Genomic DNA, 19098 nt, shown 5'->3' with positions numbered 1-19098 from the left:
AGTAAGTTGGCAGCAGAGGTGGGAGAGGTGAGGCCCAGCGATAACCAAGTGAGCGAGCCAAAAAGCATGCCTGAAAACCTAACCCCAGATTTCCAGACAGTCAAGGCAGTGGCCACATGAAAGAAATCACCACCTGGAAACCACTAGGACCGTAGGAAAAGCTCAGGACCCTGGCAGCTCTGAGCCTGAACATTTGCTCATTGTGTAACTATGTAATTACATCACTGAACCAATAAAGGTCATCACTGAACCAATAAAGGTCCTAGAACTGTAAGCTTGAACCTTTATCTTCCTTGCATTAATCAACAAGTAACAGATCACAAAGAAGAACAAGTTCTTAGAGACCAAGTAAGGTCAGAGTTTCTTTTGCTTGTTAGCTGTAACAATTTGATGGCCTGATTTATTCATACTGCCCGCAACAACAGCCACAAATGATAGTGTATACCTATAATCTCAGTGCTTGGGCACCGAGGGAAGGCATGAATTCCAGTGAAATCTTTTGTTAAAACAACAGCAGCAGCAGCAGCAGCAGCAACACACACACACACACACACACACACACACACACACACACCTTCATCTTCCCAATACTCCTTAATCTTTACATTAGTCCTAGCCTCTAACTGGAAAGCTTTTCTCCTAGTCCCGTGTAGAGCCAATTCACTCTCAGCCTTTAGGGTAAAACCAACCTCCCTGCCCAGAGAAACCTTTACAGTCTCCCCATCCCTGGTTGGACTGCCTTCTTACCACTGAATATTTTTATTATATTCCTCTTACTTACTCTTTTTTCTGGAATTGTCATTTTTTTATTTGTTGTCATGACTTCTGTCTACTTTTATAGCATGTAAGCACTTTGAAACACACCCTGGGCCTTATCTATGCTGTTGACTGATGGATCCTTGAACTTACTCAGGTATAAAGTATACCTTTCTACTCAGTATAAAGTAAGTATCTAATACATAGTAGGTTATCTGCCTAGTAACACGTAAATATTAGATAAATGAATGAAGTTCATGCAAATCCAGTTAAAGAAAGGGCCAGGAAACCCAGGAAGTCACTGAAGACCTCACATGCCCATTCCCAATGTTCTCTTGAATAAGCTAATGCACATTATCACAGAAATGTGTTACTTTTATGTTGTGATAAAACACTATAACCAAAGCAACTTATAGAATGAAGAGTTTATCTAGGTTTCAGTTTCTAGAACGTCAGAGTCCATGATGGTGGCGCAAAGCATAGGAAAAGAAAGCTGAGAGCTCACATCCTGAACCGGAAATGCAGGCAGAGAGCGACCTGGGAATGCCTCAGGTCTTCAAAGTCTCAAAGACCGTTTTCAGTGGCATACTTCCTCCAAGGCCCCCCTAAACGGTGCCGTCCACTGGGGACTGCGTATTTAAACAGCTGAGACTAAGGGGGGGGGGCATTTTTCATTCAAACCACTATAATGTTCCACACCATACCTTTATAGTGCAATATGAAGTGTGTTTTTTCAAACTAAGTCTAAAGTAGACATGATGGCCCCTATCTATAATCTCAGCACTCCTGGCTGAGGTAGGAAGATTTCAAGTTGGAAATCTATCTTGCATAACGAGACTTGGAGTGTGACAGTTAGTAGAGTCATTGTATCTAGAGTAAACATCAGAATGAAGTAGTTGTCTTCTGGAAGTACTTGGACCTTGCAAAAAATCATTGTAGAAAACGGTGATTGCTTTTACAGCCTTTGCGTCACTTTAGTCACAGCAAGGTCCTGACAAATGTGAAGCATCTGGCATAACTGGGTACAGCAAACTGTGTACAATAAGAATTGAAGTTGCCAGGCTTTGGCGCTCCTTCCGGAACACACAGTTTAGACCTGGGTTTTGGTATGAAAATCTTGTTTTTACAATAAAAACAACTTTTGTGTGACAATTATATGCTTCTGCACAGCTGTTTGGGGTTCAATCTACCAGAGGGCTAGACCTCTCAGCTGCCTGCAAGGCCATATTTCATCCCGGAGTGACTCTTTTTCTTTGACCATTTTGTGTGACTCAGTTAAGACCCTGTCCTAGAAGACCAAGAAAATAATAAAAATCAATAAAATTAATTTATTAAACATAAAATAAGTCCAGCCGTTAGTATGGCAACAAAACACATTGTTGCTTTTAGGATATACGTGCATGATAAAAAAAAAAGTAAACAAGTTTTTTTTTAAAAAAAAATATGTACCAAAGTTTTTAAGATGGTCATAGTTTCCTCATATATGTTCAAAGCCTTTGGTCCAATCCCCATTTTTAAAGACACCAGGAGTCTCAGAGCATATAGACCCTCTACCCTCCAAATAAGATTCTTAATAAAAAGGTTAGCTCTTGTAGACCTGGGCCATTTATATTTTTCCTTTATATTACTCCCAGAGTCTATCTCTTATCTACATAATGCATACCCAAGAGGAATGATGAGTGTGTCACAACCAAAATCATCACCTAACAGTTCACCCTCAGTGACTCAGACCACAACCTAGAATCTATCATCCAAATTGAGACCTTCTAAAAAATAATTGAATGCCCTTCTAAAAGTATCTGTTTAAAATACTAATAAAATTAAGTAACGATGGTAAAGTAACGATATAAAGTAAATATCACAGACTTAAATGATCCAGGAGGTAGACAAAGTGAAAAATTAAGGGTGACAGTAAAACCCACAAGCTTGGAGGAAGGTCTATGGATTAGGTAATAGTAATACTAACTTCCTGGTTTTAATAACGAACCTTGGTGTTATGCAACATAATAGGGAACACCAAGTTAAAGGTATATGGTACTTGTTAAAATATAAAATCTATTCAATAAAAAGGTTAAAAATACGTCCAGTGCACACCGTCCTTCCCAACATTCCTTTCGAATTTAAATGCAGGCACTGTTCATGCTGACTGGGCACCAGGTTTCCCTCCTGTCGTCTGGCATCACTGGTTCAGAGAGAAGGGCAGAGAGCAAAGTGACAGAAATTGGGCCACGGGGCACACCCGTATCTCTGGGCTAGCTGGAAGCGGAGGTGTAGATGAAGGGACCAGCCTGGAGATGTGCCCAGAAATTGAGGGGCCTGGGTCAGGGGGCGGAGCGGGCGGGGGCGGGGAGGGGGAAGGGGTCGGGGGAGGGGGGGCGGAGGCGGCAAGGCCGGAAGACCGAGTCGCTCAGGCCCCTGGAAGGGTTGTGGGCGGGTCCGGAAGCAGCAGCGCATGGCCTGGGGGCGTGGCCGAAGCGTCAGGGCTGGAGCCTGGGAGCCTGGGGAAGGGGCGGGGCCGGAAGCGCCGGCTCTCTGGCCTAGGGGGCGGGCCGTAGAGTTACGGCTCCAGTGCGCTCCGGTGGCCTTGGCGTTGGAAGTGAGATAGAGTTCGTACTTGGAGTCCTCCTGACAGCTCCGGTGTTAACGGCCGTGGCCATGTCCTCCGTGAGCCCCATCCAGATCCCCAGCCGCCTCCCGCTGCTGTTGACCCATGAGAGTGTGTTGCTGCCCGGCTCCACGATGCGCACAAGTGTGGACACGGCCCGCAACCTGCAGCTGGTGCGGAGCCGCTTGCTCAAGGGCACGTCGTTGCAGAGCACCATCCTAGGAGTCATCCCCAACACCCCCGACCCGGCCAGCGACACGCAGGACCTGCCGCCACTGCACAGGTAGGCCGGGCCCTCGGAGGCCTCCGGGACTCGCCTCCCCGGCGGCCTGTGGGCATAGTTGTGTCTCAGTCTCCGGGACGTGAAAAGTGGGAGTGACGCTTTTCACCAGTGACCGTTAGTGAACCAGATAAGTCACGGAGCAATACCTGACTCGGGTGGGAACTCTGGGCAGTTTATTTCCTGCCTGTTGCTGTTGATAACCTGATTTGAGTTCGTGTCCTACAGGGCCTTCTTCACCGCCCAGCGCCTGTGCTGTTTACTTCCCGGGCCCCTCCCCCATACCACCTTTCACCCTGTTCCCTTTCTTTCCTTTCAACCAGCCTCCTGCCGTGTTCTCCAGTTGAAACATTATAATCTAGAGGTTCCTTTTTTGTCCCGCTCATGCCTAAACTACGCAGTTAACTTTTGGGTGCTTTGCTTTACTCTTTGTTACCCATTTTCTCCATCCCCAGTGGCCTCCCCCTTCATAAAGGGCCTTTCCTGTTAGCATTTTCCTTGGGGTTTTCCTCTACAGCCTTCCTAGCCTCTCTTCTCACCTTTGCTCCTTCCTGGTATTTTTATCTTAGTCCCGGGGCTCGTCACTGGATAGCCCTGTGTCCTGGTCCTGGTTCTGTGACTTGGGTGGTACGTTCACCTGTGTCTGACTCCTCCCCTGCGATGTGAAACTTCGTGTGTCTCTTAGGTGTGTCGTGCAGACTGTTTTGCACCATGCTTTATGGATAGCCGTGCTTCCCCGGACTGCACAGTGATTGTGGGTCTAGAGCACTTGAAGTGTGCCTGCTCTAATGTGAGTTTTAGCACTGGAGTGCATATGTGCCCAGAAAGGCAGTCAGTTCCAGGCAGCTTAAGGCAATTGGTCACCCAACTGATTAATGCTTCATAGAATAAATGTTGCAATGCTAATATTCTGACCATTTCACCTAAAATCACCCGTGGTACTAAAATCACAAGTAGGACTCGTATTTTTATTGGATAGTACTGGCCCATAGTATGTCTTAGCAGATGTTATCTTCGAGCTCTTCTCTCAAGTTCTTGCTCTATATATTTTACTGAAGATGTTTCTCCAGGTTGGACAACCTCCTTCCACTCATTTTCAAATGAAGGGTTCCTGACTCTGAATGGTTTGTAAGTGGGACCGACTACATTAGACAACTTGTAGCCTTTCTTCATGTTTTCAAAGGAAGCTGATAGCTCTTTAAAAACAAAACAGTAAAGCATGAAACAAACCTACACAACTCATAGTTTACATTGTATCATCCTGAAAAAAATTGACCCCGTTTGAGCTATTCTTGGCTGTTGCCCAAATAGGATTGAACACTCAAATTTCATTACTTTATTGTAGCAAATTATATTTAGTACTAGTCTCCTAACATATTACCTCATTCTTTAAACCTCTGCTTATTATTCCCATATTATTTTACATTCTGTGTTCAACCACTTAGTTGAGACAGAAATTCTAGTGATTAATTTTTTGTGTTTTATTTCTTCTGGAGGATCATTAGAGATCGAACCTATGGTAAGTACTCTACCGTTAAGCTATATCCTTAGCCTTATTTTTACTTTTTATTTTGATACTAAGTCTCAGTAAGTACTCTGTGCTGGTTTTGAACTCTTCTGTAGCCCTCTCAGATACTGAACTGGTGATCTTCTTGCTTAGTCCTCCAAGAAGTAAGTGTTATACACCTGTGCTGCCAGGTCTAGCTTGATTTATTTCTGATGTGTGCTGGATAGTTTTATGTCACCTTGACACAACTTACAGTCATCTGAGGAGGGAACCTCAATCGAGAGAATGTTTTGATAATATCAGGTAGTAAACAAGCTTGAACTTATTCCTCCCTATTCATTCTTTAATTGGTAGATTAAACAAACCTGATCAGACATTTAGATGTTGTGCCAGTTAGTTTTATGTCAACTTGAAACAAGCTGGAGTCATCTGAAAGGTGGGAACCTCAATTGAGAAAAAGTTTTCATAAAATACTCCATAAAATATAGGGCATTTTCTTCATTAGTGATTAATGAGGAATGGCCCAGTCCATTGTGGGTGGTGCCAGCCCTGGTCTGGTGGTCCTGGGTTGTATAACAAAGCAAGCTGATCAAGTCATGGGGAAAGAAGCCAGTAAACAGCGCCCCTCCGTGGCTTATGCATTAGCCCCTGCTTCCAGGTTCCTGCCCTGTTTGAATTCCTGTTCTGACTTCCTTTGATGGTGTACTGTTATTTGGAAGTGTAAGTGAAATAAACTCTTTCCTCCCCAAATTGCTTTGGTTGTATTTCATCACAACAATTGTAACCCTAAGACAGACATTGGTACCAGGACGATGGGGTAAAGCTGTGCCAGACCTGACCATGTGATTTGAGGGAGGATTGTGGAAAGACTTTGGAACTTTGAGCTAGACAGCCCGTGGAATGTCCAAAGCCTGTTGAGCTTTTCTGTGGCAACTTGGAAGATAATGTTGAGAGCTGTGCAGATGATGGAGGCCTAGCTTAGGAAGTTCCAGAGGGAAGCAAGGACTCATCTGGGCCTTCTCCGGGAAGAATCTGGCATCTTGTCAGCTGGAAATGAAGAATTGGTTGTAATTAACAAGAGATCAGAATTACTAAGGTGTCCTTTGCTTTGCTGGGACAATGGACACTGGACAGCTGGTGCTGAAGAGTCAGCTGTGATTAACAAGCATCATTAAGGTAAAATCACCCGAGAGGTGTTTCCTCAGAGTCAGCACACAGAAGCTGTGTTCCAGAAGTGACCAAGGTTTTACCTCCTGCTGAAGCTAAACTTGGTAGTATGTCACCCCAGTGGTACTAGTTTTGAAGGTATGAAGGGGTCATGGAGAACAGCTGAAACGTGGCCCTGTGTGGCAGGACTGAAGAGAGCCAAGAGAGGCTTTTGGTGAAAGTGGAGCCCAGCTGGACAAAAGTCCCCAGTGCTTTGGAGAAGTCAGTACCATGGGATGACTACCAAAAACAGAAGCAGCAGTGGTGTGGAGCCAGCAGGAGCATTACAAAGCTGTCTGTGCGTGCTTCAGAGGGTGGTGCTGGGTAAGAGGCCCAAGCTCCTTGCAGGAGCCTGGAAGGTTATGAGTGAATCCCGGATACCTGGACATTGCGCTGTTGGAATTTGCTTTTGCTTTGTTCAGATCACAGCTGTGCCCTGGCTCTTCCCTCGTGAGGTAAGAAAGTACTTAACTTGTATTTGGTTTTACAGGAGCCCACACCTGACAGATTGGAATTCAAAAAAAGATTTTAGGTTTTAAAAGAAACTAAGAGACTGAATTTTAACATGTTTGAATTGTAAAAACTGTGGGACTTTTAAAGTTTTGTAAACTGTTTTATATTGTGATTTTGAGGTTAATGTGTGATCTTGGGGATGCACAAGAAAGGAAAGGAAAGTGACATGTTTGCGTGTCAGGTTGACCAGGGGTCAGTTGTCCTGTTATGTCCAGTTATGCCAACTTGATACAAGCTAGAGTTATCTGAGAGAGAGAGAGAGACAGACAGACAGACAGAGAGACAGAGAACCTCAATTGAAAAAAATGTTTCATAAGATCAGGCTATAAAACACTTTCTTAATGATTAGTGGCTTACCAGTTCCTATCCAGGACCAGGTTGGGTGGTTCACAAATGCTTATAACTCCAGTTTGAGGGGATCTAGTTGGCCTCTACAAGCACTGGCATACACCTGAGATGTACACATACCTCCCCCCACCACCACACACACACATATAGAGATATATACATGTAAATTTAAAAGAAAAATCTTCTGAAAAGTAAAATCAGTCATATTTTAGGTTAGAGTTAGTAATTTTCTATATTATTCTGGCAAGATTTTTGAGAGTTGCTAATTGCTTTCACATAAATATCTGCAAATAACAGTAACTAAATCTTCCTTGCCTGAAACTAATCAGTAATTCAAGTGATGTGGTACGTTCATATTAATGTTCATATGGTCCCTATGTTTTAGGTAATTCAGAGTTAACTGGCAGTGCTGTTGGTTTGTTTACATTGCTGGGGAATTAAATCTAGAGTCTCTGCATACTAAGCAAAGAATGCTACCTCTGAGCCACACCCAAGTCCCATCGTTTACATTAGAGAGTTACTATAAAAAGTCTTCACAGAGTTTGAGCTCTGTAAGCATTCACCAGCCATAGCTATACGATATGTGCTGCCAAAGCAAGCAGCCATAGCTATAATAGAAATATTGTTTGTTATTTGAGAAGTCTTTGTATAGAAAGATCATATTATATTCCTCAGAGTAGATTGTCTGTTATGGCTTTCAAATGCTCTGTGCTTTAAAAGTATGAACATTGAGCTATCTAGCATTCGTCTGTTTCTATACATGGATCTCTTCTTCCCAGTTCCCTCCTTTTTTTGAATGCTAGTAATTCCCAGGGTTGAATGAAGAGCTCTGTTCCTGACTAGTTTCCTTTACAGCGTCCTGGTGACCAGCCCCAGTACCCAAGGTCTAGCAGAACAAATCTGCTTTCCTGTGTTCCCTGCCACCTGTTTGCTGGCTTTCCTGTATAGCACAGCCCCTTCTTCATGCTTAGTATATAGGCATGTTGCTGGATAGGAGGCTTTTTTAAAGGAATAAGGAACTTAGCTTTCATGCCACCCAAGGACTACCTGTATTGCTTTGCTTAGCTGAATTGTATAATAGTGGCTCCTGTGTGACTTGCTGTTTCATTAATGAAAACGGACAATCATTTAACACTGGTTGCAGTGTCAGTCATTCTTCAACCTCTCATTTTAAAAGCTTTTATTACTTTGAGTATGTGGTGAGGGTCTTGCGCTCCATGTAGCACATGTGGAGGTCTGACAGCTTGGGAGAGTCATTTCTCACATTCCACCATATAGGTCCCTGGAATTAAACACATGTCTACAGGCTTGGCCACAGGCACCCTTACTCACTGAGCCATCTCACTGGGCCCTACCTAAAATTGTTCAGGGTCCATGGAGGCCTTTCCTCAGAGTGCCAGTCCCCCAACTCCTATTTAATTTGTTGGCTTTCTTACCCATCTATGAGACCATGAGTTGGTCTCTTTGGCATTTATATGTCCTAGTATACTTACTTGAACAGACACACAGGTTCATAGCTGGAAGCATCCATTTTTACCCATGTATCACTCCTACTTGCACCTATCAATATACTTGGGCTTTTAAGAAATGCTGTCTAATAATGATAACATTTTTGGATTTAATATTTTATATTTGCAGGTATGCAATGAAGAATCTACTTAGATCTTCCAAAGTCTTTATGTAGTCTAATGTATTATCCATTGTGGTCAGAATTGTCCTAAGACCTAAGTTGGGAAGTCCATTGCTAACAAACATCTGTGTAACTGTGGATAGTGTTTTAGTTAGGGTTTCTATTCCTGCACAAGCATCATGACCAAGAAACAAATTGAGGAGGAAAGGGTTTATTCAGCTTACGTTTCCACATTGCTGTTGATCACCGAAGGAAGTCAGGACTGGAACTCAAGCAGGTCAGGAAGCAGGAGCTGATGCAGAGGCCATGGAGGAATGTTACTTACTGGCTTGCTCAGCTTGCTCTCTTATAGAACCCAAGACTTCCAGCCCATAGATGGCACCACCCAAAATGGGCCCTCACCCCTTGATCACTAATTGAGAAAATGCCTTACAGCTGGATCTCATGGAGGCATTTCCTCAATTGAAGCGCCTTTCTCTGTGATAACTCCAGCCTGTGTTAAGTTGACACACAAAACCAGCCAGTACAGATAGCCACTTTGTTTCCCCAGTTTTGAATCTCAATTACTCAATTGTCACAAGAAAATATTGGCACCTTCTTATGGGTAATGGAAGGAATATAGCAAAATAACACTCAAGGAAGATTTTTATAATGGCAAAGCATTCTACACTTACCCCTCATGGTGGTATTGTAATCTGAATGGGTAGTTTTTAGTGTAGATTTCATAGAAGGGGATAGAAGAGAGGAGTGGAGAGCCCAACATTTCCCCCAGTTTTGGCAAAACTGAGCTAGCATCATTACAGAAATGTCCTGACCGCAGGACAGTCAACAGGGCTCCCTGGATCACCTAGGAGAGAATGGGGGACAAGAGCCACAAAAGACAGACAGCAAGACAGGAGTTCTGATCAAGCTGCAAATTTTTATTTTCTCGCACTGTAATATAAAGGAGAGCAAGCAGGGTGTAGGGAAGGGGTAAAAGGGGGAAAACATTGTCTCTAGGGAGTAGTCTCTCAGAATTGTCTCTCAGAATCTCATGGGGAAGCTGACTGCAGCTGCAGGATGTTGGCTAGCTAAAATGGTCAAGAGGAGGTGAAGTGGAAAGAAGTTGCTAGGTAACCTAAGTGCAGGTGAGCTGTTTGTTCTGACCAATGCTATTTGGCTAACCTGGGAGCTATTATTTTTCATTCTAAAGCAGACTTGAACATGTAGGATGGCTGAAAGGAGGAGGTTTTGAGATCTATGTGAGAATGGCTCCTGGCACAGAAAAGACTTGGAGGGCTGTGAATTTTAATATGACTAGAGGGCTTTTAAGTAGAATGGAAACAACAGTGACAACAAAGGTCACATTTGGTAGATAGGGCAAAGTTTATATAATTCCATCCTGTCTTCACCTTAGAAAACTGCCTTTCTTGGGTGTTCTGTTTAGATTTTCTTACCACAAAAGAGAGGGTTTTCAGATACTTTTGGAGCACCTGGATTGTCCAAGGCAGTTTCTAGATCACCAAAGCTCCCCTAGTAAGACCTCATATGGAGTAACATTCTATAATGTTTTAGAGTTGGAAGGTACATTGTAACTGGGAGCTTCAAATTTTCTTTGACCTTTAACAAAATCATAGCACGGAGAAATGCATTTATTGCAGGGCTGTTGCCTAAAGGGAAAGGCACCACTCACCCAGAGGTGTAACTCTAGACCTGAAGTTGTAAATTCAAAATAGACCTTGTGGTCATATCTTAGGAGGCACATATTCTAGTAAAAGGCAAGACTCTTTAGAAGGATGAGTTTTATAGATACTTTTCTTGTGCTGTGATAAAACACTCTGTCAAAAGCAGCTTCAGGAGGCCAGGGCTTATTTGGCTCAATTGTAGGTAAGAAAGTCATTGCAGCAGGAGCTTGAAGTAGCTACTCACATCACATCTCAGATCGAGAAGCCAACAGCAAGACATGCTTGTGCTCAGCTCATTTTCTCTTAGTTATACAAAGCAGTTTCTTAGATCCGGGAAGGTAGTGCCACTCACAGTGGCAGGCCTTACCTTCTCAGTTAGCTGAATCAAGTTTATCTCTCATAGGCATGCCCAGAGTTCCATCAAGGTGGCATTTAGATTAGCCATCACAGTGACAAACAGTATAAAGACAATGTATGTATCGTAGGAGGAAATTAGATTCATTGACAAGTTCATTTGCCTACTTGCTTTCCCATATAAAGCCTGGAGATAAGTAGTATCTTCGTTACTTTTCTATTGCTATATTCAAACATTATGACCAAGGGAATTTATAGAAGGGTTTATCTGGGCTTACAGTTTGAAATGGAAAAGAGTCATCATTACTATAGTGGGAAGCATAGCAGCAAGCACTAGGCATGATGGCCAGAGTACCTGAGTGCTCACATCTCAAACCAAAAGGAAACAGCAAAAGCACACTGGGGATGGCAGGAGGCCTTGAAACTTCAGCCTACCTCCAGTGATTCACTTACTCCAGCAAGGTCATACCTCCTAAGCCTTTCCAAACAGTATCACCAAAGGGGACAAATTATTTAAATGCCCAAGAACATGGGGGATGTCATTTAAACCAACAAAGTCTACGCCATAGCACCCATAGTCTCATGGCTGTATCATAATGCAAAATTTATCACTCCAACTTCAAAAAGTCTAAACTCCAAAATTTCTTTTGAGACTCAAGGCAATCCCTTAACTGTAATGCCCTGCAAAATCAAAAAATTAATTACATAGTTCCAACATACAAATAGTTCCAACATACAATGGCAGAGGATACATATCACCCTTCCAATAGAGAGAAATTGGAGCATAGTGAGGAAACATTATACCCAAACCCAGCAATTCTAGTTCCATATCCAGTGTCAAAGGGCATAGATGGCTCTGTCCATCTAGCCCTGCTGCCTCTAACAATTTCTAAACTCTCTGTATGCAGCCACCACACCTGGCTAAAGCAGCACTTTTTGAAGGGAATGTCTGTTATGCCATGTTAAGTGTAATGCCAGTGTTTTGTGTATTTTTCAGAATTGGAACGGCTGCCCTCGCAGTTCAGGTTGTGGGCAGTAATTGGCCCAAACCACACTACACTTTACTGATCACAGGCCTGTGCCGGTTCCAGATTGTGCAGGTCTTAAAAGAGAAACCATATCCGGTGGCTGAAGTGGAGCAGCTGGACCGACTTGAGGAATTTCCCAATACCTGCAAAACCAGGGAGGAACTGGGAGAGCTGTCGGAGCAATTCTACAGATATGCAGTGCAGGTGGGTGCTTCTGCTGTCCCTTAAAACCTTCTGCTGGGTCTTTGCTGTCTTGAGGTCAGATGGCTCTGTTGGGTAATGAAGCTGTAGGGAGGGCTGTAGAGCTACATATATTGAAACAATTTGTGGTCTTTTATAGCATGTGGTTCAGTTTGCTTTTGCCTTGGGTTATACCTCAATCATCCTGGGCATATTGGCCAGCTCTTTCTAAAGGTGTTCCAAAAGATACGACCACAGTTTCTTTATAATTCCAATGCCTCCCAACCTGGTTGCTGCTAAACTTAAGTGATTAGTGCCAAAAATGAAAGCATAATAGACTTGTTACTAAAATACTAGTCAGAATAAAGAAGTTATATTGGTTCAGGTCCAGGTCACATGGCACAGGTTAGGGGTTGTAAGGATGAAGCCACGGTGGACCAGTTTTTAAGTATGGTTGCCCCTTTGGCCTGCTAGAATCCAGGAGGAAGCATGCTGTGGCTGTGCACGAAGTAATGCACTCCTTCATTCTAGGTGTTGGGTTTTTTATCAGCTCTAGATAAAACACTTTCTTTCTCCACCTTGTTTTACATAAAACCATAATAAAAATGCAAAATTGTATCATTAAATGTAGTCTTCTGCTTCTTGGTTGCTGTAATCTACTACCCTGACTGAATCTCTGAGGACTAGCTGGTGTCTAAGGTGTCAGCTCCATCAGTGTGGAGATGATGTGCACAGCCTGTGGCGTCTGCTTCTGATGATCATTCTAAGTAATACTCATTCCTGATGTGGCAAACAGTAATAGAAACATAATTTCTATTTAGAGTTGTAACATCCAGGTAGAAGGGAGAATGTACTAGAAGATAGAACTTCTGGTATGTAAACTGTAGTAGGCAGTGTATCCTAATTATGTGCCCAAGGCTAGGGAGGATAAAGTTTATCTTGAGGATAAAGTTCATATTTCCTAGTACTGTAAAGGCTCTGTACAAACCTTGTCTTGCTTCAGCTCCAGTTACTATATAGAAATCAATAGTTCTAGCCATGCTGAATAGCCAAAAAAAACCCCATATTTGTTAATTTTTTTTTTTTTTTGAGTCTTGTTCCTCTTTCTTCTCTAATTGGTAGGCTCTGTGTGCTTTCCAACTGCAGTGCGGCATTACTCTTCCTTCCCTGGGCCTGCTCAGTTGTGCACTATCACTGCTTATCATCTTGTGTTGAAACTGTCCTACAGACCTGTTCTCCTACAAACCCGAATCCTACCTGTGGCAGCTCTCCTGCACGGGTGCCAAATAGTTCCTAGTCATAGACCTAGGGGAATTGATTTAATTTTGTTTTGAGACTGATTCTTTGATTTTTTTTTTTTGTTTTTTCATGGCTTTTTTGTTTGTTTTTATGCATTTTTCCTACATTTTATGCATTTCCAACATTATCTTCATGCAGTTGTACTTTAATTCCCCTGGTTCTTGGAAAGTAATGGGTAGTTCCCTTCATTACAGTGTTTTCAGAGCTGTTTAATTAGTACTGGCCTATGAAATCCTTTTAGAGTTGAGTACATGAAGATTCCATATATCATTTGTACATCAGCTAACATGAACCAGGTCTTGATGAGTAGCCTGAAAACAGAACTCAGATAACAAAGGTTTCTCTTTTGCCAAGGCTTCATGACTAAACCTGTAGGGATAATGCCTTGCCTTTCAGTGTCACTTAAGGACAAAGGTAGACTGGAATTAATCTCAAGTTTTCTTCCTTATGCTGAAGCAGAAAAATGGAGATCTGGCAACTCTTTCATTGACTTAGTATTTCTGCCCAGAGGAATATTTCAAAGATCAGTGCAAGACTGCAGCTTTCCCTGTATTCAGAGGAGGCGAGAAAGAACAGGCCTACTGTGTGCCACAAGAAAAGGAATCTGTCACTTGTCCTAATAACTGACAGTTGCTAGAGCCTTATCTTCAGCTTAATCTGTTGTAATATTCTAGCCCGGAAGTTTTGGGTGATGTATGCCCCACAGCTAAATATCATTTGTGTGGCATAGGAGCCAGCTATCTCCTTCTGCCGCATCCTGGGAGAAGTGCCCGTGTTACTGAGCTATCTCTTGGACCTTGTGACTTCTCCTGTTTCCTGTTAAATGCCTACCATGTATGAATTGGTGATCTTTCAAAACAAAAGATGCAGACCCAAACATTAAATAAAGCCATATGACAATCTGATTATTTTAGTTTACACATGCCACTGTCACATTTCATTAGACTCTTTTTTTTTCCTTTTAGCTGGTTGAAATGTTGGACATGTCTGTCCCTGCAGTTGCTAAATTGAGACGTCTTTTAGATAGTCTTCCAAGGGAAGCTCTACCAGACATTCTAACTTCAATTATTCGAACAAGCAACAAAGAGAAGCTCCAGGTATGTGCCCTCCTGGAACATCAGGGTCGTTACTTGTCATTTAGATCTGGATAATTCTTCCATTTTCACCTTTATAAACACATTCTATAGACTCAGAGAAATAGTTAAAGAGCTGTAATTTTAAAAATGACTTCTGCCAGGCATTCAAGCTCTTGGGAGGTAAAGGAAGAAAGATTAGAAGTTCAAGGCAATCCTTGGCCATATATGAGTTCAAAGCTAGCTTTGGCTACATGAGATCCTCTCTCAAGAAAGGAAGAGAAAGAAGTGGGAGGTGGAGAGAGAGAGAAAATATGAACTGATTTTCAAAGATGATTATATTTACCAGGTATGGTAGCACATACCTATAATCTCAGCACTCTGAATCAGCAATTTAAGGCTAGTCTAGACTGCATAGCCAGACTGTGTCTCAAAAGCAAAAACATACAAAATAAAGTTTATGTTGTTGTTTACACAATGAATATTTTGGGGGTGGTACAATCAGTAGGTAATAGTGGTCACTTTATGAAAACAGGAAGGAAAGAATGATTTTTAAAGTAAATATTTAATTTTTATTTAAATTTAATTTTTTTTAATTTTTCACATATTTGGGATATATCGGGAGAGATCAGAGATTGATGTTGGGTGTCTTTCTCCATCACTTCTTTCTTCTTTAGACAGGGTCTCGCATTGAACTTGAAATAATTTGATTGGCTAGACTGGCTAACAGTTGTGTGGCTCTTCCCCTATCCACCAAGTGCTGAGGTTATGGAGGTGAGCCAGCATACCCACATTGTACATGGTTGCTGGGACCTCAACTGATAGGCCCTGCTTGGGTGCAGATGCAAAAGGTAGAAGCAGGAAAGAGCAGGGTGTTCAGGGTCACCTGACTACAGCATTAGCAAGCATGCTTTCCTCATGGAGTGCAGAGTAGCAATTGCCAGATCAGACTGACCGTGAGATCTGTTAATCCTGTGGAGAAAAAATAGTATTTTGGGCTGTAGAGATCACTCAATGGATAAAATGCTTAGTTGCTGTGCAAGCATGGGTTCAGAGTCTTAGCACACATGGCAAAGCCAGGCATGGAGGAAAGTATGCATCCATAACTTAGCACTGCAGGAAATAGATGGATTCTGGGGCTTCACTGGCTAGTGAGTCTCTAACCAAAACTGTGAGATCCCGGTTCACTGAGAAATCCTATCTCAAAAGGTAAGTTGGGAAGAGATAGAGGAAGACATCTGACATTGACTGCTTTGGCTTCCATGCACATGTGTGCATGTACACCATACACACACACCATACATTCATACACACACACCATACTTGCATACACACACACATACACCATACATGCAAACACACACACACCATACATGCAAACACACACACACCATACATGCAAACATACACACACCATGCATGCTTATACACACACACACCATACATGCATACACAGGCATATACACAAATTAATATTTTGAATCTGGAATTTGCTGAGATCCAAATATGTATAGACTAATTCTCAGAAACAGTTGCTATCAATTATGTTTGGCGCTCTTGTCTTTTCAGTACTAGGATTGAACCCAGGGTCTCACTCAAACTAGGCAAGCACTCTATTGCCATTTATACATGTAGCCCTAGTTTCCTACTTCGTATTATAAGATACTTACTAAGTTGCCTCAGCCCTTGAAGTCACTCTAGTCCAGGTAGGTTTTGAACTTGAGATCTCTATCCCTCAGTCACCAAGTAGCTAGGATTGGAGGCCTGTGCTACCAAGGCCCAGCTATATGTTTGTTCTTGATCAGGGACTATATGACTTCATCTTAAAATAAAAATCAATATTTTTGTTTCATTCAAAATTTCATTTCAAAATCAAAATTCATGTCTTGTAAAAATTTTGCCCATTTCCTCTTTTCTGATAATATAGTTAACTTGGTAGTGTTGGCCGTGACATAGCATCATTCCTATCATGATTGTTAAACAGAATTGTCGAGGTTCTTTTAGTTTAGCGGACTATACACTGAGAATTGAGGAGGCTGTGGCTGATCCAGGCAACAGTGTGGCCAAGGTACACCAAGCATGTGAAGTGGCTGGGATGTAAGAGGTTCACGCTGGAGTAGAGGTGAGGCCCAGGACAACACAGAGTTCCTCAGAGCAACTCCTTAGTCAGCTCTACCTCAGCAGCTTAGTAACAATTGCTCAGGTCCTGCCACACCACATTGGTAGGGCCAGAGCAGGGCCAGAGCTATGAGGATTATAGTTTTGCCTTTCTCGTAATTTAAAGCCCTAATATACCTGCTTGTGTTTAGAGAATATGCTTCTGGAAAGGTTGCTATTAATCAACCCATGCTTCCTAGATCTTAGATGCTGTGAGCCTGGAGGATCGGTTCAAGATGACCATACCTCTGCTTGTTAGACAGATTGAAGGTCTGAAATTACTTCAGAAGACTCGAAAGCCTAAACAAGATGACGACAAGAGGGTAAATCTTTTTCTTTTCTTTCTTGGCAGGGTCTTGCACTATCTTCCAGGCTGGACTTGAACTCAGGGCAACTGTTCTCTTGTTCTAGACTCAAGAGTGACAATATTATAGTTATGTGCTACCAGACCCAGCGTATTCTTTTATTTCATGTCTCTTTCTGTAATATGAGATTTGCCTCTTTTGAGGAAAGAAACACTTGAAAGCCAGGTGTGTGCCCGTATTTCTAGTTACTAGGGGGATGGAAGTAAGCTGATCCCTGAGTGTAGAAGATGGGAGCCAGCATGGGCTGCGGAGCAGAAACCTAGCTCACAAATAAACAAGCAAGCAAACAAACAGAAACTGGAAGAATTTAAAAAGAAAGAAGACAAAGTTCATTGCTTCTGAGAAGATCTTGATGTGTCTGGGGTAGTTCCTTTAATTGCCTGGATTTTCTTTTAGCATATAAGCCTCAGCTCAGTTCTTACCAATATTCCCAAAATGATACTAATTTTGAGAATTACAAAAACTACAAAATTTTTCCTCTGGTAAAAGTTGGAGTTCAACTAATGAGTTGAAAATTCAAAGAACATACCATACTTTTAAAATAAGGTAGCAAGATCATGGGGAAAGAAGATATAAATAAAAACCATTTGAGGGAGGGAAAGTCTGTTTGAATTGGCATAGAGAAGGGTTTGGATTGGAAAAAGAACAATTTTAGCATGAGGAAGTGGAAGGCACTGAAGCACTGCAGCTGGTGAGGGAGCAGGGGTGGAGTTAAGAGCCCCTTGTTGGAGAGGCCGAGCATCACAGGAGGTAAGTAAGCAAGATGCCACTCACCCAGGACGGCTCAGAGACTGAGGAAGTTGCAGTTAGTGTGCAAGGGACGGAAATGCTACGATACATTTGTATATGAGAGCAGCAATTGGAGCTACTGAGTGTCAGTGGCAATGCACATGAGAAAATGCAGAAAAGTGCACAGAACACCTGCACTTCCTGCTTGTACTGGCTGGTTTTGTGTGTCAACAGGACACAGGCTGGAGTTATCACAGAGGAAGGAGTTTCAGTTGGGGAAGTGCCTCCATGAGATCCAGCTGTGGGGCATTTTCTCAATTAGTGATCAAGTGGGGAGGGCCCCTTGTGGGTGGTGCCATCCCCGGGCTGGTATTCTTTGGTTCTATAAGAAAGCAGGCTGAGCAAGCCAGGGGAAGCAAGCCTGTAAGAAGCATCCCTCCATGGCCTCTGCATCAGCTCCTGCTTCCTGACCTGCTTGAGTTCCAGTCCTGACTTCCTTTTGTGATGAACAGCAATGTGGAAGTGCAAGCTCAATAAACCCTTTCCTCCCCAACTTGCTTCTTGGTCATGATGTTTGTGCAGGAATAGAAACCCCAACTAAGACACTGGTGTTGCTTGTAGCCACTTCATGTCTGTGATGTGTACACCTTGTCCGCTGTGTGCTGGTCTGCTTTAAGTTCTGTGGTATGAATGTGTGCATCTGCCTCCTAGTAGTTCTGAATCTGATTTCCCAAAGACCCAGGCTGTAGCCATAGGTGTTTATGGAGCACCCGCCCTTGCCTTACCCTAGCCTAATACTTCTTTCCTTGCCCACCCTACTCGCCCTCATTTCTCTCTCCCACTCTCTTGTCCACTCCTTCATCACTCCTTTTTTCTTTCCTTTCTTGTTTTATTTTTAATATTTTTGAGACTGGGTTCACTTTGTTGCTCTGCTGCCTCCTGCCTCAGCTCCAGTTTGTCTCCATTCTTTCTACTTAGGTTATAGCAATACGCCCCATCAGGAGGATTACACACATCCCGGGAGCGTTAGAAGATGAGGAGGAGGAGGAGGATAATGATGACATTGTCATGCTGGAGAAAAAAATAAGAACATCGAGTATGCCAGAGCAGGCTCATAAAGTCTGTGTCAAGGAGATAAAAAGGTAAAAGTTCATTAATATGATTTTGAACTTTTTGAACGTTTTGATTGTTAATGTTAAAAATTATTGTTATGGAAACTCGATTATGCTACCTAGAGTCACAGACTAGAAGCTGAGTTGTTTATTCTTCTTATGCGTGATCAGTTCTTAGGTCACCTATATGCATATTACTTTACTGCCAACTCTTGTCTTTCTTATCCTTCCTAATACTTTTCCTTTGAAAATTTTACTTATTTTTTATTTGTTGGGTATTTCTGAGGCAGTC

The 19098-nt window shown here is 42.5% G+C and overlaps 1 protein-coding gene across 1 annotated transcript in view; it reads left to right on the top strand.

The window, feature by feature from the left end:
* Window positions 1–3283: 3283 nt before the first annotated feature.
* Window positions 3284–19098, top strand: part of Lonp2 (lon peptidase 2, peroxisomal) — an 88631-nt gene continuing 72816 nt past the window's right edge. The window contains exons 1-5 of the mRNA XM_052167192.1: window positions 3284–3644; window positions 11861–12095; window positions 14336–14467; window positions 16801–16923; window positions 18673–18836. Coding sequence (XP_052023152.1) covers window positions 3412–3644; window positions 11861–12095; window positions 14336–14467; window positions 16801–16923; window positions 18673–18836 — 887 coding nt within the window. The 5' untranslated portion in view covers window positions 3284–3411. The remainder of the gene's footprint in view (window positions 3645–11860; window positions 12096–14335; window positions 14468–16800; window positions 16924–18672; window positions 18837–19098) is intronic.

Source organism: Apodemus sylvaticus, chromosome 21 (assembly GCF_947179515.1).
Source record: "Apodemus sylvaticus chromosome 21, mApoSyl1.1, whole genome shotgun sequence".
Taxonomy (NCBI): domain Eukaryota; kingdom Metazoa; phylum Chordata; class Mammalia; order Rodentia; family Muridae; genus Apodemus; species Apodemus sylvaticus.
Note: the sequence above shows the minus strand (reverse complement) of the source record. Positions and strands in the feature narration are given on the sequence as shown.